The 23,205-nt window shown below is 43.1% G+C and overlaps 1 protein-coding gene across 4 annotated transcripts in view; it reads right to left on the bottom strand.

Moving 5' to 3' along the window:
- Positions 1–393: 393 nt before the first annotated feature.
- LOC146833125 (sphingosine 1-phosphate receptor 2-like) overlaps positions 394–23,205 on the bottom strand; it is a 641,976-nt gene continuing 619,164 nt past the window's right edge. For all 4 annotated transcript variants that reach the window (XM_085600749.1, XM_085600750.1, XM_085600748.1 and 1 more), the window contains one exon: positions 394–8,561. In XM_085600749.1, the coding sequence (XP_085456875.1) occupies positions 7,362–8,534 (1,173 nt within the window). In that variant the 5' untranslated portion in view covers positions 8,535–8,561 and the 3' untranslated portion in view covers positions 394–7,361. The remainder of the gene's footprint in view (positions 8,562–23,205) is intronic.

The raw sequence follows: 23,205 nt of genomic DNA, 5'->3' as shown, positions 1-23,205 counted from the left end.
AACTCGAAATATGGTGGGTGTGTCATGTGCCATATTTTGAGGAAGTATTCTCATTGCAGACTCTAAATAAGGTGCCATGTTTTACGGGAACAGTTTCAAGCTGGAAGTGTGCACAAGAGAATGATGATTGACATTTCAAGAAACTTTTGGAAAGATCTAAGATTCTCCTCAAGCTGATTGATTTTGCTGCAGTGATCACTTCGAAGATGTTGAGGAGACTGCCTCAGGGGCGGCTTTTGGCCGCAGAACCAGAGGTTTAGCAGATTTTGGTTCCTCAGCCTTCCTGCTGCCACATTTTGCAATATCTACAACTTTGGGAGAAGTCTGTTACTGGTCAGCATTCAACGGGGCGAACAGAGAAACAGCTTTCCAATTAAAACAAACACACATCAGTTATAAAATGAAGCAAGGATTTAATACAATGGTTAACAAGTATGTATAAAATTGCCTTTTGTACAGTTTCACTTTTAGACATGAACAACGGTATATTTTGCACAATAAAGCTTTAACGTAGTGTTTCAAGGACAAATGTGCAGCCGGATGGGAACCCATTAGAATATATATTGCAGAGTGGGAAGCAAACCCCTGTGTAACTTCTGTGGAGAACACAGAGAGAGGAAACCTGTGGTGTAGGAGTTGTGGCTCCTCTCACAATCAAGTGTATTTGGAAGAGCACTAGACCGCCAACCTATGAATTGTACAGAAGGACATCTCAGTAGGAAGGACTCTCCATCTTGGATGCTACAAACCCTCTTGAGTGATTTCATGACTTTAACACATCTGAACCATAGTTGCTTTCCTGCTGCATTACGGATCATGTCGCCAGGACAATTACGAGTAATTGCGAGCTTTATAAAACCAAAAATGAATCAACCCAGTAACTTGGATACTAATGTCTTCTACTGAATCAGATTGAGGCACATGGGGTTTTGAACATCTCTTGAATAATGAGAAATTCAAATTGCAGATTGTTCTGCAGTTTCACTGAACTTAGGAGTAAGGCAAACAAAAAAAGCTATAACCCATATACAAAACGTCTCATTATGGTGGGGACACAAAATATGAAAGCAAACAGTACAAAATAAGGAGCGTTATTAAGAGTGCGTAATTTGGCGTTTGCACTCTTACACTTGAAAATATGACAATAACATGTTACTCCTCATTCCGATGTGCACTACTTGCTCACACAGTCTATGGCATGTTTTACCTGCCTAAACTCGCAGATGTATACACCTATGGTTTACACTCCAACTGCAATCACAATTTTAGGTCAAATGGAAGTTTATACCTAAAATTGGACCCCATCGTGATAAGGTCCTAACACTTACTGTTGACTAAGCCAATCTCAGCATTCTGTACATGGTCCTAATACTTTTTTTTGTTGCTATCTAATAGTGGCTATCAGTTTAAGTTTCAGGACTGAATTTCCATTTTGTACTGGTTATTTAGGAAGTCTACTCTAAAACCCCGTGTGCCCCAACTTGATCAAACCGAAATCATTTGTGAATGGGTTATTGTAAGATCTACCAGGAATGTGAGACAAAAGGATGCTTTTATTGATAACTCATTGCAAAAATCGAACTTGAACATAACTGTTGCTGTGATGCACCTCATTGTATTTACCGGTAGGTGACTTTGGCTAAGATCCTCTTCTTATCCATGAGGGCTCAGACTACAAAATTAAAGTGAGGAGATTTAATCCATACTTTCCACTAGGTTACAGTTTCATCACATGATTTTCTTCATAGAGGGGGATTTTGTAGTGCAGAGAAACAATCACCTGCCGGATCCCATGACAGGAGAATTGACCGGGATTATGTAGAACACATGAACCTGATACTAAGCTGGTCCTCGAAAGGCATGGCTGGGGCTTTAAATTAGTGCGATGGGGTTCAAGGATCACAGCTATATCTTTTTCCATCCACACACCTCAAGATGCATTGGTGGACGGACATTAAACCTGTGCCGGTGTCTGCTTCTTCACAGCAGAATTTGTTTGGGTCCGAAGAGTTTAGTGCATTAGTGGTTATAATGCTTCCTACTGCCCGCTACCGCTGGGAGGAGGATGAAAGGTGACAGTGGTGCTTGTGATGCAGGGATGTAGGAGGTGATGAGAGACTATTCAAGGTGAGACCTGAGGAAACACAGTGACCTGGTCTCCCCCAGGCCGGTGGAACATTCAAGGCACATGTAAGGCCTGTCGCTTGTCCTGTTGTTGCTTAAACATCTCTTCTCCTCGAGATGGCCTCTACGATTTAGAAATTCATAATCCTAGTTCTAAAACGTAGAGAACGATCTACCCATCGTAGAGTTACACTATCAGTCTGAGTATTTGATTTTCTGAGAATTCACAAAAATCCAGAGAATGTATAGTACTTTTGTGGATGACTTCCTTGAGCACCACTCACCCTGAACAAGTGCACTCGTGGACAGCTCACAGGCTAAGTTGGAGGACACTGGGAGCAGCGCTTTCCTAAAAACATGCCTGATACATGGAGGTCTTTGTAGACATTTTTCAATTATCATACACATTAACGCTAACCTTTTGGGAAGCATTTTAAATGTATAAATAGAATGAAAAATCATGTGGCGTGTCCAAGCTTACCAACCGTTCGAACTTTACAGGTATGGACTTCCACTAAAAAGGCGCCCGCATCTCTCTACTCGGGGCGAGTCCCATGTTACCACCTCTAACTCTAAATGTAGTACCGTGAATACCTGTTGTACTCACGTTATCCCATGGTACTGATTTACTTATTTACTTGGGGTTTGTGCAACTCTGAATGCAGCATTTCGGAATCTTAAACTGTGGTCGACAAAAGTCCGCAAATCCTGATCTGTCACTGGCGACCACAGGTAATCTCTGTGCATCTAAACTGGAGAGAGGTGCATAGACATGCTGCGGAAATGACATCAGACTACGTAGACATAGCTTTACTACTTCTTACCCAGGGTGCGTTTTGGGGCATGAACCATATGACGACGGCACGGGAACTCCCCCACTGTGAGAACAGTGCTAACTTTACAAATTGGGTTGGGGTTTCGAGGAGGTACACACGTGTACATACTTGATTATTGTCTTTGCTGGCATCTTGTAGAAAAAAGCAGCATGTGTGGTCTGGTCCCTCCATGTTATCATGGAGAAATGGTGGTTCTGAATTCAAGGGTGTGATCTTCGAGAAGAACACTTGGCATGTCACATTATGCCCAAGAATTCAGATGATTTAAGCAAAGATCACCCTGTGTTGAATTTTCTGTAATATCAAGTAGTGCTGTGAAATAGCCATTCGTCTGTCAGAAACTCAACACAGAAAATTAAACAAAGTGGAAAGTGCTAAACATGACATATCAAGCAGTCACACAAGCAGGAAGTGAACATGCTCTTGATTGTACCGAATACCAATTTAATTATTTAGGATTATTTATTTTGGAAGCATGTTTGGATTTTACACTGGGTCATTCATTTAATTGCTGGCCTACAATGGTGGAATATTGCTCATTGTTCAGATATTGACTGATATCCCAAGAGGGCTGAGAGCCAAAGATAGAATGAATCATTCAATGCCCAGGCTCTTATAGTGCTGTTAGACAGCCCGAATGGTACTGGTGACAGAGTATATGAAAGATGAAGGAGAGAGAGAGAGGGATTATAGTGGCACAAGTAGACCTGTTGTAAGGAATTTTGCCACCCACTGTAAAGTGATGTTTCCTCCTGTTACCCTTGGCTCCGCAGAGGAATACTTTGCAATTTGTAGGTAAAATTTGAGGGCCCTTGCTGGCGGTGCTCTATAAAACTGATTAGTCTTGCCTGGCCCAAAAACTAGCCGTAGCAAGGAATAAAAGGAAAAAGAAGAGTAAGTGGGCAGGATAGAAAAAGAGTGATAGATATGACTGCGTCTGTGTTCCTTCCCAGAAGCTCATGATCTGTGCATCCGGCAGATTGGCGCAAGAGTGTCTCCCACCAAGAAAGAGAGTATTCTGGTATTACAGGTGGTACCAGGATACATTGTTGGTGCCTATGAATGCTATTCTCCATGTCAGATGCCAAACTGGGGATGTTCACGTAAGTTGTTAAAGATTCTTGAAGGGTATTTGGCTCTTACTTGTACAACAAGCCAATAGCAAACATGTCCTGATTTCAGATGCTGCACCTGGGCCTGTAGCTAAAGTTTTTATGAAGAGAATAAAAAGGAGACATTAGGGGTGTACAAGGTAGGACCAGATCCATTCCAATTTTTCACAAATACCACTATACATATGAGTTTCATTTAGATTAATTATTGGACACATGAAGCCAGTCCTCTATGATATAAGCTGGACAGCAAAACTTTAGGGCGAAGAGAAGCGACAAAGGAAACCAGGAATGACTCACACAAGACTCTTTGGATCTGCATTTAGTTGGCAGTAAAGAGGTAATTCAATTATCCTGTTGCCTACTTATGGTGTTGGTCTACTTGGGGTCCCTGATTGGGTTGTTTCAATTCTCATGAATGCGCCATCACACCATCGCTTGCACAACTGCAAGGCCCATCCGACAAAGGAAAACTTGTGCCCCAGTGTAACACCCATTGTGGAATTGCGAACAACAAAAGTAGAAGCGAGCGTTGGGTTTTACCCACTAGAGACTTTGTACCGCTTGTTTCCCTGACTTGCACCAAAAACACATTGCACACTATACATCTGACACTTTGTCGACATGCCATACTGTACATTCATGAATTCTATACATTAATACATACAGATCATTACACAAAGTAATATACTGAAAAGATAACACAACACTGTGCATTGCACGCCTTGTCATCCACAGGATTCAACGACAACCACGGTCTCTACCTAGAGGTACCATGCTTTTCAAAGAGGCGGGAGGGGTCGGTCAGTCAGGGTGCGCAAGCAGGTCCTACCAACAGTCTCCTTCATCGCAGCAGAACCACGTCTCACTTTTTTTCTACCACATGGACAGAAGGTTGTGTATTTTCAGTGGCGGAAACCAACTCTACCAGGGGTCAAAACTGAAAAACATTACTGGAGGAAAAACATGATCTGAGAACATTTGCAGAGCTCAGCTAGGCTCCTGCGACAGGAAACAACCCTTTCCTGACTGCGCTTGAAAGGATGTGAAACGCATTACATACACAGTACAAAATTAGCTTCACGCCTTTGAAGAGGAGCCCTGGCGTGAGCATAGAAAGGGAGTCAAAGACCTATCAAGAAACTGTGCTTCTCACACTCACATGCACAGGGACTCACTGACTTGCAGTGGCTCGGCCTTCTAACATATTGCAGTCATTCTGTTCAAAAAACACATTTTGGGTACAGAGGATGCAGAAATGCTTTAGGTTGCGCAATGCACCCTGGACCACAGATGTCAAAAGTAGGAAATGTCTGAACACATTGATGCCCCTGCCAAAAATTCTGCAAATGCACCAAATGTTATAACTGCATGTCTTTTTGCTTGCATCTCGCGTATGGAATATTCTAATAATTATGTAATGCATGCAAAAAAACTTCCTGCAACTTCTTGGAATGGGTTAATGCTGTATGCTAACCCCCGCCTTAGCGAATCATGACGCTGGAGAGTGAAAGCAGGACATTTTGTCCAAAACATTTTGGTGGGTGGGTAGTTAGTTCATCTCGTGGGCCCTGCAGCAGATAGTTTTGGTGTTGTCGTTTGTGTTTTGTAGAAGCGTTGAGGCTGACATTTAGGAGGGCAAAGTTTGTTTTTATGCAATTGACTTGACAGTCACCATTGCCATCTCCAAAGAGAACTCACAGGTTTAGATCAAACATATTTGTTTGGTGGCCTTAAATTCTGTTAAATCATAATTTAAAGTGACCAACCAGAATATCACTATGCTAGAGGGATTGATGTCAGAACAGAACAAAAGCAAATGGCATCTCTCCTGTTTGCAGCCATGTTGTGTTTAAAGGGTTGACAGTTCGCATGGAAGATACCATGATCATAAATTAGGGAATAGGAGAGGCTTGTTTTCTTAATTCACCGCCATCTCCCTTAATATGAACAATACGGAAAGTTCACCATTAATGTATTCTGTGCGTCTATAGCTTACTGTTTGTAATGATTGATTCTGACATTGTTCCCGCTACATCCCTGATATCCCATAGAAATTTACAGATCTGATACCCATGTTTGCGTCCCCAATCTTTTCGAATGTCAGTGTTGGTTACAGAAGAAGGGATCCCCCTAACTGCCCATGTCCTCCTCACTCTGTCTCCGGTACATGCATTTCTGAGTGTGGTACCAGACTGTCAGTCTCAGATTATCGTCTGGTATAAATATCATGTCCTATATATCATCAACAAAAATACCGCCCTATGGGAGTTAATCATTGGAAATCTGCAACAAACGTATGATTCTTTTGTAAACTATATTTAGGACTCGATATTTCTGTCAGACGATTTTTCTGTAGGCGATATTCTGGTATAGAGCCATATTTCTGTGTTCGCGCTGTGACGTTTTAGAGGGCAGTCAGTCAGACCAATAACAATGCTACAGTCTCAAAGACTGTCTTGAAAGTGCAAGGAGATAAGGAGTTTCTCAATATGTAAATGGTGCCTCCAAACCACGTGGTCCCCGTAAAGGCAAAATTGCGCCTATGTACCCCTGAACTGACATTAAAAGAAGACCTGTAAAAGTGGCGGAATTTGGACAAAGTGCTTTTATCCTTTTCCTAATATTGACACATGGACAAATGACTGTCGTGTGGTAGTGTTCCCCATTCTGGATGTTATCATGATTGCATTTACGAATGTCTTGTGTCACAGACGCCCAGGTATTGCTGAAGGAATTGTACCTGATAGGGCAAGCTCACACGACGCAATGTCCTGCGAAGGTCAGGAGGGCTGCGCGTGCTGCAGGATGGAAGTCTGCACCCAACGTGGGCAAAAGGCGTGGTCGGAAGACCTATAATACTGGTTGGGTCAGGACACAGTTGAATGCACATAGTGGTTCTTTATCTAAACTAGGAATGGCAGTGGGCAGGGGCACGTGCCCCAAGTACCTTTGGTTTTCAGTGCTCAGTGAGTGCTAACAAGCAAAAGATTTATAACGAGACCTGCAGTTAGGCTTATCCTGGATTGCAGACCCAAGGGCACAGGTGGGGACTATCAAACACAGGATTTTTAGGCCCTGCAACGCAGAGCCCTAAAGTACTTCACATCATTCATTCAGCCTATGCGGGCACATGGCATTGACCAGTCTCTGTTCGAGCTAAAGATTCCAAGAACCTTCCCGCATACAGACATCGTGCACCACCAACCCCGCTCAGCACTGTACGTGGTGCTTCAGAGGGTGCTGCCTTATTATCTGCAGTTCTACCTCCACTGCTCTAGGTCGGGTCTCACACACATGTCGTACAGTCCCTCATGATCGGGGAGGTGGGCAGCTCGTTCTTGTGCGTGCAGCGTTCCAGAGAGCTGGAGCTGCGCAGCTGAATCATGCAGCGCTCTGATGGCTTGTCCTTCTGCCAGACCCCCCAGCAGCACAGAACCCTCAGAAACTCCTTCCTCATTTCCTTACTCCTCAGGGTGTAAATGATGGGGTTCATAGCAGAGTTCAGAGTTGCCACACCAAAGAAGTAGTCTGCTTTGTAGAGGATGGGGCATGACTTCACGGCGCAGGACACGTCCATGAGTAGGATGGTGAAGGCAGGCAACCAACAAATGATGAACACCCCTAGAACAATGGTTACAGTCTTCAAAAGGGCTAGGGTATGGGGCGGTGCAATCTCTGCATGGCTTGACTTGACGATGAAGTAAATTCGCACATAGAATATAACAATAGACAATAGGATGATGCTGAAGACAGTGACCACAAACAAAATGTACTTCTTGGAGTAGAGAGGGAAAACGGTGGAGCAGAGTGGAAGGTGGTTGATGCAGTTCCACCCAAGGATTGGAAGCCCTCCGATCACTATGGATATCACCCAGCAGGCCCCGATGAGCATGATCATCCGGCAGCTCTTGTCTCGAGTGTAGACCTTCACCTTGGTGATGGCCACATGTCTCTCAATAGCGATGGCCAACAAGCTGAAAACTGAAGCAGCCAGCGTGGTGAATGCCGTGCCCTCCCTGATGAACCACTGGACCGGAGTCAGCTCATAAGTTTTTTCACCCGACAACAAAATGTTTGCCATGAAGGCAGCTCCAGCCAGAAGGTCCGAGAAGGCTAAATTCCCGATGAAGAAGAACATGGCTGAGTGGAACTTCTTGTTCCTCCACACTGATGCCAATACCAGAAGATTCTCCAAGATGATGAAACAACACACAATGATGACCACAATTGAAATGGCCTGGCGAGAGGAGCTGGGTTTCCTTAACCCCTCCTTAGTGTAGTTGTAATGTTCCAAGATCTTGTTAATATTCAAGTATTCCGAATAGATACTTCCCATCTCGGTGCTGTACAGCATGGGGGACGGTGATTCCAGAGTCCCACCAAAGCAAGCCAAGTAGAGGTCAGTTCTTGGCCACGTCGAGGTGGCATTTGCTGATGGCCAATCTTGCTGACCAGTCATTTAAAGTCTAGAGCCTGAAGAATGGACCTGTAAGAGGAAGAGAAACAGAATAAGATTAATTAAAAACAAAACTATGAGTGTAGAGCTTCACTCATTGCAAAACGTACACAACTTCAAGATCTTTGCCCTGAGCAGAGAGAGGTCACCAAACCAAAGAGAGAAGAATTTTAGCATGTAACACACATGATGGTGGTCGCAAACCAGCCAGTAAACATATTGACTATCTGGCTTAGTGACCAAGTGGAATCATGTGACGAGCAGTGCAAGGAAGAGGAACTACTTTCTGTTGTAAGGGATCTCCTATACACAAAGCCCACACACTTCCTCTTTCGCTTCCTACCTATCCTGAACATGCCTATCCATCTTCATGTTTGTCCACCAGAGATTTTTTTTCTTATATGAGATCCTCAGCTGTAGAAACTTTTATATATGCTTCTTACAACAGTTATGTTCCCTGAGGGTGTGGGCTTGGATTATTTGAGTAGAAGGTATGGTGGTCCCTTAATATCATAGTCAAGATATCGAGGACAAAAATATCGATAGGTAAGTACATATAGATTTCCGATACCTAACTCCACATCTGCATACCTCGAAGATATGTACACCTTCATGGTACCTTGATGTGGAGGTAAGAATAGTAAATCTATACTCCCTATGCTTACTCTTTGATATTTTTGCCCTTGCTATTTTGGCTATGGTATTAAGGAATCACAACATTCCCTTCACGATATCCCATAATACAACCTCCCTGAGCTACTTCCTTATACTTGGTTGCTAACAGTGATACACAAGATGGCACTACCAATTCCTGGAGGACATATGCACCATTTTGCCACATCAATAATGCCAACTAGGAGAAGAGCCTAAGCAACTTAAGGCAGCAGGCATCAGCAGGTTGACACTGACTTTAGAGGTAAATGTGCCTAGCCATGATAAAAAAAAGGGTCCCATGGAAAGCTTGATGAGGAACATGTGTTTTTGGTGGATATCCCCTTTAAGAGGCTAGCAAGCTTTCTAATGCGAGCCACGCCACGGGCCAAACAATCAGGACTATATGGGTGAAACGTGACCCAAACTCCAACATTCTAGCACCTCACATGCCAAAATGCGACACCACCAGGTAAAACATCTTGGGATTTATTATTAGCATTTTACTACACAAATTATACCCACGGTTGTAGCACACTTAAAAACAACAAGAACAGGGAAGATACCAAAAGTAAGAATTAGAATATGTCAACAATTTGAAGAAATGAATCAAATGGATGAAAATTATACAGCTGTAAAAAAAATTGTAAGGTATGTGCACATACACATTATAAGATTACATTACAGATTCTTTGTAGAAACGATAATTCTAGAGTTAGTAGTCGCCTTTCAAAATGACTATCTCAAAAACTATGGGGCGATTGACATTTCGTGATAGCGTAATCTTTCATATACGTATGCATGTCTTTTCACCTATGCCTCAGGGAGAAGGTTAATTGACGACCATCTGGAATATCTGCTCAGCCCCTCATACTGCAGTTTGCTAATTTTCCCTGTGTTCATGTTGTGTGTTGTGGCATGTGGTATTTGGGATTTGTGAGTGGCAGTCCATGTACTTTATGACTGTGTGGTGTCCCATAAGGACAGAGGGACCATATAACAAGATGGCAGATTCCCTTCCAGCTGTCCTGCATGCGTGACTGCCAAAATATAGCTTTCCCCCACAAGCCCTACTAAAAGGACAGCATAACTGTCAACTAGCCTCAGGCCTAGAGTTTGAATTTTCACTTTTACCTGTTTTCAGCCAGTAGTACTAAGCCTGCTGAGTCCTGTAGTTTCACTTTCCAATTATAAGTAGGGTTTTTGCTTTATAGCATGCTTAGACCAGCAGGGCGGAAGGCCAGCACTGGTCACAAGGGGGAACAACCTTTACAACGCAACTTTTACAACGCACTACACTTACAACGCATTTTTTACAACGCAACATCCACTACAACGCATTCCATTACAACGCAGGACACTACAACGCATTTTTAAAAACTACCTTTACAACGCATTCCATTACAACGCATACTACCTTTACAACGCATACCATTACAACGCATAATATTACATTAAAACCCCTACACTATCCAACACTTACCCTACTGTTGCACCCTCTGGAGTTAGAATAGTAATTTTTACCCCTATACTATCCAACACTTTCCCTACTGTTGCACCCCCTGGAGTTAGAATAGTAATTTTTACCCCTATACTATCCAACACTTTCCCTACTGTTGCACCCCCTGGAGTTAGAATAGTAATTTTTACCCCTATACTATCCAACACTTACCCTACTGTTGCACCCCCTGGAGTTAGAATATTAATTTTTACCCCTACACTATCCAACACTTACCCTACTGTTGCACCCTCTGGAGTTAGAATAGTAATTTTTACCCCTATACTATCCAACACTTTCCCTACTGTTGCACCCCCTGGAGTTAGAATAGTAATTTTTACCCCTATACTATCCAACACTTTCCCTACTGTTGCACCCCCTGGAGTTAGAATAGTAATTTTTACCCCTATACTATCCAACACTTACCCTACTGTTGCACCCCCTGGAGTTAGAATATTAATTTTTACCCCTATACTATCCAACACTTTCCCTACTGTTGCACCCCCTGGAGTTAGAATAGTAATTATTACCCCTATACTATCCAACACTTACCCTACTGTTGCACCCCCTGGAGTTAGAAAAGTAATTTTTACCCCTATACTATCTAATACTTACCTTAAATGCAATTTAATATTATGCGTTGTAATGGTATGCGTTGTAAAGGTAGTATGCGTTGTAATGGAATGCGTTGTAAAGGTAGTTTTTAAAAATGCGTTGTAGTGTCATGCTATGTAATGGAATGCGTTGTAATGGATTTTGCGTTGTAAAAAATGCGTTGTAAGTGCATGCGTTGTAAAAGTGTGCGTTGTAACGACATACATCCGTCACAAGTAGCCTCCAAGAGCTAAGCCTACTTGACAATTATGTTTGGCAAACAGAAAAGTTGGCACCTAATGAGAAATATTGACCCATCTCCAGCACAGACTGCCTTGAATTATGGGAAACAAATGTAACAATTGCAACTTTGTAAAGTGAGATACATTTATTTCTGGTGGCCTGAGAAGCATCCTCTCCAAGGTGCCACCAATGTCCACAGAACGTTAATGTGATCAATTACAACAGTTTCAGAAGCACTGCAGCAGGGTTGCATGACGTCACACAATAGCAGATGCTTATGCCTACAAGAGTCTGCTTTTCATCCCTGTCCACTGGTCCCGTGTCATGAGGGGCCTCATGCAGTGTTGGGGTCCCAAATAACAATGGGAAGAATGCTGGGTAATTGTTGTTTTCCCATTAGCAATGATCTAAAGGTCTCAGCCCCCCTGGTGCCACTGGCTGAGAAAAGTCACCCGTGGGGCCAACTGACAGCAATGAACCTCTGATCTGACAATCTTCCGACATGGTTTGGGTCAATTCCTGCTTTGTTTATACGGTTCAAACGAGCCAACTAATGCAATGGTTACGTAGCCCACTGGCACATATAAGATCCAAGTCAACTCATGCTATGTATACATAACCTAACAGCACCGTCACCACAAGTACTAACTCATGCCTTCTTTGCACAAACCTTTTGTGTTAACACCATGTGAGTCAACTCAAGTTTTGTTTACATAAGCCATCGGCACAGAGCTCATCAGCACACGCTTTGCAAGTCATTGTATTCTTTATTCACATAGCCCACTGACTGAAAAGATATGTCAACTTGTGCTTTGTTTACATATATGCTATGTGAGTCAATTTATGTTTTTTTATACGTATCTTAGCATTTAGACTCTGTAAAAGTCAACTAATGCTTTGCTCACATAGGTCACTAGAATACAGACCAAACAACTCATGCGTTATTTACATAGCCCACTCACATAGACACCATACAGCTCATACTTTGTTTACATAGCTCACTAGTATAGACACAATACAGCTCATATTTTGTTTACATAGCTCACTGGTATAGACACCATGCAATTCATATATTGTTTACATAGCCCGCTGGTTTATACACGGTAAAGCTCATGCTTTCTTTACACAGCCCACTGCCATAAACACCTGTACAGCTCATCCTTTGTTTCCACAACCCGCCGGTACAGACACCATATATTGCTCATTCTTTGTTTACACAACCTACTGGCATATACATCATATAGCTCAACCTTTATTTACATAGCCCCCCTGGATTATACACCCAACAGCTAATGCTTTGTTTGCATGGCCACCAGGTTTATGCACCATACAGCTCATGCTTTGTTTGCGTAGCCCCCTGGTTTATGCACCGCATAGCTCATGCTTTGTTTACACAGTCCACTGGCACAGGCACCGTATAGCTCATGCTTTGTTTACATAGCCCCCTGGCATAGACACCCTACAACTGGTGCTTTGTTTACATGGCATAGAAGCTTAAACTTCTTAGGAGTCAACTCATGCTTCATCCACGTAAGTCACCAGAACCTGCCAACAGAAAAGGAATGATGGTCATTTAAACAAGCAGAGCACTGTGATATTAGAGTGATCCAGATATTTAATTTTACTCTTGCTCTGATGTCAGAACTTTTTAAAGCATACCAAAATATCTGTTACTCTGTCATTCTAAATAAATGCGTGAAAAATTTGCAGTGCAACTTACACTGCATCTGTTGACGACATTCTCATAGAAACCATATGCGGGGCATAAGTAAGTGCAGAGAGCCCAGAGATTCTTCATTACTGATCTAATTTTATAACGAGAAACCCAGGAGTGGTGGCCTCAAAAAGCCTATCACTTCTCCCCCGGTTATCGTGGGACACGGAATATGGACAACTGCCATTCCCTGAGTTCTGCTTCGAATTAGATGGGATCGCGTTTTAGCCTTTTGCTTAATCATCCGCTCCCCTCCTTCTCCTCCGATCTTCTTGCCCTTCAGGCCAAACTGAGAACATGTGTATTACACTACTTAGCATACTAACAATGACCTTAACTAGCAGTCATACTACATGGAGGTCTGAAATATGCAGGAGGGTTATCATCTGTAAGATTCAAAGGACTTGTCCCTTGGTGGTCAAGACTAATGTGCATATGGTTGTCCCCCTTCGGCAGCTGCACAGACAAGCACAGGCACAATGTAATCTATTGCTGCCCAGAAAAAGCCCAAGTGGTTAAAAAGCATTGACTCGAGCATTTCTATCCTTCACTTTTTTACTGTTAGTAAATGTGTTGTACTTGTATAGCGCACTGTTACCATAGGCTGTCCTGGTGCTGTACTCATACTGCTGTGGAACCCTTCCTGGCTTTTCCCTGTGAAATGTCCACTCCTGGGCACCCCCAAGGTGAAGCCAGGCATCCCAGTGCTGTTGGGGCCATTGTAGAGATTAAGCAAGCTATTGCCCAGAGTTGGACCCATGATTAGAATAGGCACCGAGGCAAGAATTAACAGGTCCGAGGAAATTGAGCCCAAGACCCGCCGAGGCGGGAATTGAACCCTAGTCCCGGGCAAGACCTCTGTATGAGGGTCTGCCGCTCTAACCATTGAGCCACACTTCTCCACAGAAGTGAGTTGCCCTGCAAGGATGGCAGCCCGTAGTGGGACTCAAGGTCGATGCGCCTCACCAGTGAGACCCCATAGGAGGCTGAAATTCGTCTGGGGCGTGTTCCTTTGACAAGATCAAATTTGACTTGGTCTTCTTCAATGCAATAGATGAGCGAAATAACAATGGAATGAAATGTGATCCTTCAGACCAGTGTTGTTGAAAACATTGATTAAACAGTTCCAATAGCCGCTCCTCTTTTATTTTATCATCTACTCGAAAGATGATTTGAAATTGGTAAATGCGGGTATTTTAATATCGCCTGTGGGCTGCTTATCGTTTATGTGGCATTCTTTTGCATTTTATTTTGTTTCTTTGTTGGCCATTATTTACAAGGCACCAGCAGCTCGCATGCTCTAGTTGTTTAAAGCATACTGCAGTGAGACAGAGAGCTTTGCTGTTACACAACCAGATGCAGACCTGATGCTTCAGAGGAGGTGTGGCCTGGGCACTTCCAACCTGACACATAGTCCAGATGTATGACCCTGGCCAGAGAAAGGTTTAGATCTTGATTGTGTGGCATGGTCAAAGTTGTATTCGATGAGGAGGGCAGCTGTCTTTTAGGAATATATTTTAGATTGTCGTTTACTTCATCGGTACTTGACATTTATCGTTTTGACATTTAGGTCTGCATTGATTCTTTTTTTTTTCTAATCTTATTGGTATTTATAAATATTCATTTGGTCGTTGGTGATAAAGCGAAGTTACAACTAGTATATTTCCCTATTTATTCACGCATCAAAACCTGCAGTGGGTTCGTGCACTAAGACGACAACTATAATAAAAGAAAATAAACTCACGTGAAAAGGATGGCAGGCGCGCATATCTACAGCTGTAAACTGTAAACACTATCTCCCTGTTCTGCCAATATGCAAATTTAAAGGCGTGGCAGACGTGGTCAACAGCATGAAAACACCTAAACAGGTCAAACTTCTATATTTTTCTACCATTTAAAAAATGAATAGCAACAGGAACATTGAAAATTTATATTTCGTGTGTATGTGTAAAAATGTGAGTCTTACTTGTATTTCTCCGTGTAAAAATGTGCATAGTCACAAAGTCTGCTCGTGCCCTAACAATCAAGTGGAATATCTTCGTGTGCATTTGATCACAGGAAGTGGCGATTTTCTATACCAGTGGTTCTTACATTTTTGACTTTGGTGAACCCCCGCTAAATCATAACTGAAATCTGGGGACCCTCCCCCCCCCAATGAGTCAGTATTGGAATGCGGGACCTCAGCATAAGCAGTTTCGATTGTCTGAACCGCAAAACAATGGAAAAACATTCAAGCATTCATCAAACAAATACACCAATGATGAAATATTTGATCTTGTTCACCCAAAAATATTTTAAAAATCAAAATGTAAATTTTAATGAGAAGGTTGGAGCTTTTCTAAATTCAATTGAGGTCACCTTTCGTCCATATTATATTCTGTTTGATGCACTTGCACTGCTCCCGCAATTCAATCTCAGCATTTCAACTTAATTTTTAGCCTCCAACCAGGGCCGGACTGGGAACCAAGGGCAGCCCTGGCAATTTTCTCGCACAAGCCCCTGAGGATACACTGCCCGGCCCTGGGAGGCTGGAAATTCTTGAATGCCGCTTTTGTTACTGAGGGTCGATATTGCAGGGGAACAGCCATTACAACGCGGTTTTTACCACGCACAGCTTTTACATCGCATGCGTTACAACACATGCGATGTTACAACGCTATGCCATTACAACGCAAGTCTTAACATCGACTTGCGCTAGATGGCGTGCTAACATTACAAATAGTGTAGTTTACTATCCCAACACCTTCCCTACTGTTAGAAGTAGGGAGTTGGAATAGTAAATTACACTTTTCTAATGTTAGCACGCCATCTAGCGCAAGTCGATGTAAAAACTTGCGTTGTAATGGCATAGCGTTGTAACATCGCATGCGTTGTAACGCATGCGATGTAACTGCACGCGTTGTAATAACACGCGTTGTAATGTCATACATCCAATATTGCAGCACCACTGCAAAACCGGCCCACAGCGCTGCAAAATCAGCCCCACCGCTGCAAAACTGTCCCCCACCCTTCCAGCCTTCCAGGGAAATGCCCAATGCCTGGCCGGCCAGTCCTGCCTACAACCTTAAATTTATTCATGTGTACAGAACTGGTTACATTTTTCAATTTTCAACTTTGCTTCTTTATTTATATACACTTTATTACTCTGTTCATTTTGTTCCATTTTCTAACGCCTGAGTGGGTGTTGAGGACCCTCAGGGGTCCCAGGAACACAGGTTAATCACCTCTGTTCTACAGCAGCATATAGTGGTGTCCGCATGTTCCAATGTCTTTTGAATGCCACAATATTTAGGATTTTGGCTGATAAGCCGCAGACATGTCATAGAAGCGCATGAACGCATAATTAAATGTCAAACATAGCCGTGATTTGTAAACCTACCAGAGCATTAGATGGAGCTACTATTCTTACAAGAAAGCAATGAATGACAGGGTGAGGCTGGCGGGACAGGCGGCTACTTCTTACAGAAGAAGCCATTTCAAAGGGTTCAACAGAAGAGTGAACAGCAATTAGTAGGAGACAGAGCTTGCCAATCACGCGGGAGGGAAGGCAATAACATGGGTAGAAAGGTAATTAAAGGCCGCACACTATGGAAAATCAGAGCTCTACCATGAAGATAGCGCCTCTGTCAATAATGTCTGACTGGTGGGAATTGATGCAGCACACCACGTGTACGCACCTAGCAGCCGTTGTCAGAATAGTGCCTGCTCTCCCGAAAGTACCCTTGTCATCCAGTCTGGTAGCAATCCATGATGTGTCTAGGGTGACCGCCTGCCATGGAAGCAAATTCTGGACAGTGGGTGTACAAATTCAGAACAAAGGGTCAATTTTATGGACACATTGGTGGAGATAGCGCAATCTCACATTTAGTAAGTACATTTATGCCTAACACAAGTACAATTCAAAAAAGGGGATTAAGTTATTTGGTCTGAATTATACATTAACAGTATTGAACACATTTATATGTAACTGGACTTATTTAAAGATTTAAAAACTAGCAAACATACAGACTAATCAAGATATGGCCACTGATATAAGAAGCAGTTTTTATAGGAGCCTTCCTCTTTACTAGAAAAGTCTGGGATCCTTTATCACCTCTATGTTGACGACATCCAACTCTACCACAAGGTATCCTCCAAACATGACACCACTCCCAGCCATCACCCTCAACTCTATTCAAGAATCAATGACATCTCACCACCTAAAACTAAATCCTTCAAAAACTGAGTTCCTTCTTATCTCAAACTCAAACTCCCCACCTCCTGTACAATCTTGGATGGATAATCTGAACATTCTTAACTGCAAACCTACCGTATTGACAGTACTAAATCCGTAGGTGTCATCCTGGACAAGAGACTTAACCTCCAGTCCCAAATCAACACCATGGTAAAAAAAGGCACCCTACCAACTACACATTCTCATGGGTAACCGACATTTGGAACTCTCCAGACATGACTATTTGTATTCCCTCCTTGCAGGCCTCCACAAGATCTCCTGTCCTCCTTTAAAATCCATTCTTCATTCGCCGGTGCTTTTCGTCTACGGGCCACAAGAAACGACCATATCACGCCTATGCTGATAACTCTTCGCTAGCTTCCTGTTGAAGCCAGAAAGAATGCTTGTGTTACCCATAAAGCCATTCAAACCCAAAATTCCAGGTGGATCCTGAACAGACCAATGGTTGGCAAGTGCTGGCTGGAAGCAGTGGCATAACATACAATAGTGCCCCCCCTCCCCGCAGAGGGACCCCTGAGTCTCCCATATTGCTTAAATATTCATTGTTTTTTGGCGGAATGGCGTCCTTCTGAAGGGTCAGGGCCAGTTAAAGGTTGATGGCCCCCCTAAGCACCACAGGCGCTGTGGGTGGAGCATTTTGCGCCCCTAGCTGAAAGGCTTGTTTAAGTATTATATACATCCTATATAGCATACTTCTGCTTTCCTCAGATCGAGCTTGGAAGCAACAGTAAAATTGGAAGCTTACAGTCTAGCTACATTGCGTTGATGGGCGTGTATCAAAAGTGACAGATTTTAAACATGAACTTAGAAACATTCCTGTGCCCCTACCATAACAAAAATGCCACTAGTGAACTAGTCAGTTGTTATGGGTAGCCTACATGTGGACTAGAATCTTACAAATGGAGCATCTTTATAGTCTTTAAAATCAAACACAAGAGGTTTTGTCCAGCGCACTACCTGAACTTACACATAGCGCTTACTCGCTTACTACCCCATACGAGGTATTGAAGTGCTTTATGCTGGGCAGCACACTGCTTCGGAACACATGGTTAGTCGAGTCTTATTGGTTACTGTTGGCGAATGGGACTTTTCTTGTGTGCCCAAGCAAACCATTTCATGCATTACTCAAGTTTCTGTGAGGTGGATTAAATAATTAGGAGTTAGTTGTCATCATTAGTGGAAGAGGGAGATATTGGAGTTCAAGTACATGGTTGGTGGGACAAACAGATGAGGTAGAGAAAATTAGGTATTCTGGGGTTTGAGGGGTATGACTTTTAGAGGGAATAGAGGTTGTGTTCTTGTAAATGAGTTGAGGGTAATTTGCAGATATACACTAGTAGGGATTAAGCCAAACATCCATGTGGCACTAGGTTGGGCTCAGAGAGAAGAGCCATGCAGATAATGTAAGGGAAGGATAGGGGGATTTAAAAGAAAAGTAAATAGGTGACATTCAATCAATCAATCAAGTCATACTTGTACAGCACGGCTTGTCACCCCAGAGGGTATCCAAGCGCCTGCTGTAGGTTTCAGTCGAAGGTGTGGCGCGGAGGTGAAGGATGCTCCAGGATTTGGCGGCGAGATGTTAGAAGGAACGTCCTCCGGAGTGCTGATGTGTGCTGAGCAGAGGTTCGTGGGAGGTCGACGGAAATGCAGGCAGCCGTTCATGTAGGCGGGTCCTTGGTCATAGAGGGCTTTGTTAGCGTGAGTGAAGGGTTTGAAAAGACATCTGTTCTGGGCCGAGAGTCAGTGGAGGTCCTGCAGGTGCTGGGTGATGTGGGTTCTCTTGTGCAGGTTGAGGATCAGTATGGTGGCTGCGTTCTGGATCTTCTGGTGTCTTTTCATGAGTTCGGAGGCAGTGCCTGCATAGAGTGCGTTGCCGTAGTCGAGTCAGCTTGTGATGAGGGCCTGCATCACCTTCTTCCTGGTGCCGTTGGGAGGCCACTTGAAAACTTTGCGGAGCGTGTGGAAGCTGCCTGAGGAAACAGTGTTGACATAATGTTTCATGGAGAGTTCACTGTCGAGGATGATGTGGAAGTTTCAGAGTGGTCTCTCGACGTGGGTCCAAGCTCTGACATCCACGAGGAGTAGTTCCAGTAGGCGGTGTGTCAGAAGATCAGAACTTCAGTTTTGTCCGTGTTGACTTTCATTCAGAAGTTTTAATTAAAGGTCGGTTTTTAATGCTGGATTTTTGGGATACAACAGATATGTTTGAGATGGCATGTAGTTTGAGGATGCAAAACTGTAGAAAGAAACACACTTATTTGCTTTTGCAAATCATACTACAAGCAGTTTGAGGATGCAAAGACTGCAACAAAAAAAAAAAACAACATTCTTTGCTTGTGCAGATTGTGCAATAGCGGGTATTTTTAGAAACAGTAGAAATCAGGTAAACAGTCTTTCCACTACTAGGCTGATGTGAGTCCACCACTACAGCCAGGTCAGTTGAGCTGCTCAAGTGCTGGAAGCGAAAAGTAATAGTTGGACACACATGTCACAAATGATCAAGGGCTTCAGGCTGCACTCAAAGTAATCAGCAACCTTAAGATCATAGCAAGGTGAAACTATACAAGGGTAAGTAATGTAGACATTGAAAAGGGGATCCTACAAATGCTGGAGCGGATGTCTTCAGGTGCTCATCATCAAGATTTGCTCATCTCATTCGTTACAAAGCAGAGTGAGATCCATTTGGAAGCCTCTGGTTTGCATTAGCACAAGATGGAGGACGAGGGCAGGTTTCCTGACAGTGGAAGTGTATTGCCTGAATTACAGTGGCTGGAGGGAGGAGATGCAAAGGCTGGCATGAGGAGGACAATGACAGGGCTCCTTTTACAAATCTATTTCTCTTGCTTGAGTAGATATTATTGGACAACATTTTCTTGAATTCCTATTTTTAAAATAATTTACTAAAAAGCATTATCAAACTGGAAGATAAATATGGACAATTTTTGGGGAACACCCATTACAACGCGGTTTTTACCACGCAGTGCAGTTACGTCGCATGCGTTACAACGCATGCGATGTTACAGCGCTATGCCATTATAACGCAAGTCTGTACATCGACTTGCGCTAGATGGCGTGCTAACATTACAAATAGTGTAGTTTACTATCCCAACACCTTCCCTACTGTTAAGTGGACTGGAGTTGGAATAGTAAATTACACTTTTTTAATCTTAGCACGCCATCTAGCGCAAGTCGATGTAAAGACTTGCGTTGGAATGGCATAGCGTTGTAACATCGCATGCGTTGTAACGCATGCGATGTAACTGCACGCGTGGTAAAAACCCGCGTTGTAATGTCATACATCCACAATTTTTATATGCTCAAATAAGGTCAGCAGTAAGAATTATAACCTTGGTTTGGCCATCAGTATATTTTGTAGTACAGTGACAATTTAAAAACAAAATGTTTTCAAAGAAAGAACGGGCTATTCTAAGGAAGTAGTTACTTTCAATCTTAGCTGTTTCAAAATATGCAATTTAATGTATTACTGTTTAAAGCTAAGATGCACCTAATGTGAGCAGTGTTTGAGCTTCTACAACCTAAATGGCATCTTCCGGTCATTTAAACTCATGAGCATTTCCTAATATAAAGATAACTATACCTCGCAATACTAATCTACCTTTGTTAACATTTTGTGACATACAAGATGTGCTGATCAGACCCACGACATGGTCAAGGGTGCCTGATATAAAAATAAAATGTAATTCTCTTAAGAATGGAGTGTGGTTTTTCAGGAAACTCCACAACATCAGGATTATAAATGCTGTATCCAGTATGGCACCGTCTAGGAAAGTAGAACTTCAGCTCAGCAAACACAAAAAAAAAACACATTGCCAGATACAAATGTGAACTCAGACTTTGCTCTTTAATAGTGCTTAAAACAGAAGAACTCAGGAATTGTTCTATGTTTATTTTTTTGCATGCTGTCATCTGAAAAATGTAAGCAATCACTGCAGAGAGAGGGCCCTTACCTAAAGAAGAAACGTATTTGTCTGCCTAAAATGTTATCACAGAACAGCAGTTGTTCAGATGGGCACAGATGTTGTCCTGAAAATCATAAGCTAGACTGGCATATTTGAAGGTGCTCCCATGTATCACAGAGGTGTGCTAGTCCCTGAAAGCTCAAGCCAGGTGTGAGCCAGATGCCTGGCTCTGGCTAAGTCTGAGGTCCTTATGGTACCTCGAGCCAATGTGAGCTTAGTACCAACCACCCTTCTGGGCAAAGAGTTCAAATCAAAGCATTATAATTTAATGTGAAAAAGGAGAGACAAATAAATACTCAATTAGTGATTGATTTGTACAAATTGAAACCAGAAAACCAGGGACTAATCCCTGCTTACCACTTAATCAAATAGTGTGACCGTAGGCAAATATTTTACTTTGGTGATCATCCTTTTATTTCATTATCACATGTGAAAATCCCCTTCAAATATGTGAGCTCGGAATAAGAGCTGAACAAAAACGTGTGTGTTGGTTTATTAGACTACAATATTGCCCTATCTATAAGAATATGGCCACATACAGGGTTCACATGACAACTGACTTATCTCTTAGGTCACTAATGGCAATGTCTCCAGGGCACAGAAGTGGGCAGAATTAGTTCGAAATTCATGTTTAAAACAATCACTCTTAATAAGTACCTCCTAGTGCAGTGATACAATGTGGCATATTATGGTCAAAGCTTCTGCATGTTAGGGAAATTCACTTGTTTGAATTCTAAAGAGATTTTATCAAATATTACATTATGCTTGTTGCATACATGGTTAACATTTTCAGGGCTCTGCTCATGCATGGGCTCTTGGTGCCCTGGTAATTTGTTGGCTCATCCACCTCTAAAACACCACAATGATAAAGGAGGCTTTTTCATTTAACCCCTCCCCTGCTCATGACGGAACCACTCCGTCATGAGCCACGGGTGCCGTGTGCTCATGACGGAGTGGTTCCGTCATGCTGCGGCCGTTGGCCGCCGCTCCGCCCACGCTGCGCTGATTCCCCGCCTGTGCGGGCGATTAGCGCAGTGGGCGGAGTCATGACGGAACCACTCCGTCATGAGCACAGCTCAACCGTGACTCATGACGGAGTGGCTCCGTCATGAGCACAGCGCCACCGCGCTGCCCTCAAACCCCCCCCCAGCGAAGGGGTTAAAATATTTGCCTAGGCTCACACAATTTGGTCGAGCAGTATGCAGCTTGAATTTCAATTGCACCCCCCATCTCTAATTTTGATGCTGTGTTTGTACACCCCTCACTCGAAAAGAAGGGAGCCAGACAATTTACAAATGCGCAAAGCAGATTACAATAAGCCCACTCACCTGCACTGGAACCAAGGAGGCAAAAGAGCTATGGTGTGCTTGGCATGCCCTAAAGTAATCCCAGGGCCAAGCAATAAGACCAATTAAAACATTCAAATGATGGGGCATTAAGAATCCAAGGATTGGCTGATCACATACATGCCAATCTAGGTAACGTTACACGCTGTGGCCACAGTCAGACGAGTATGTTGAAGGGTAAAATCTAGACACATTATTGTCTGTCACCCAGCATTGTACAACAATTATGGACAAACTGGGTCGGTTGAAGAAGACATTACGGACAACAGACAAGAGCAGCCACGGCCGGCATTGCTTGCTGGTGGCAGGGTGGGCGGGTCGCGAGGGTTCACGTGGGAGGGGATGCGCAAGGGTCACGCATATTTAAAACAAAAATGTAACTAAAAGAAAAGAAAATAAGCTTACCGTTGA

Source organism: Triturus cristatus, chromosome 4_2 (assembly GCF_964204655.1).
Source record: "Triturus cristatus chromosome 4_2, aTriCri1.1, whole genome shotgun sequence".
Taxonomy (NCBI): domain Eukaryota; kingdom Metazoa; phylum Chordata; class Amphibia; order Caudata; family Salamandridae; genus Triturus; species Triturus cristatus.
This window is presented reverse-complemented; position numbering and strand designations above follow the sequence as displayed.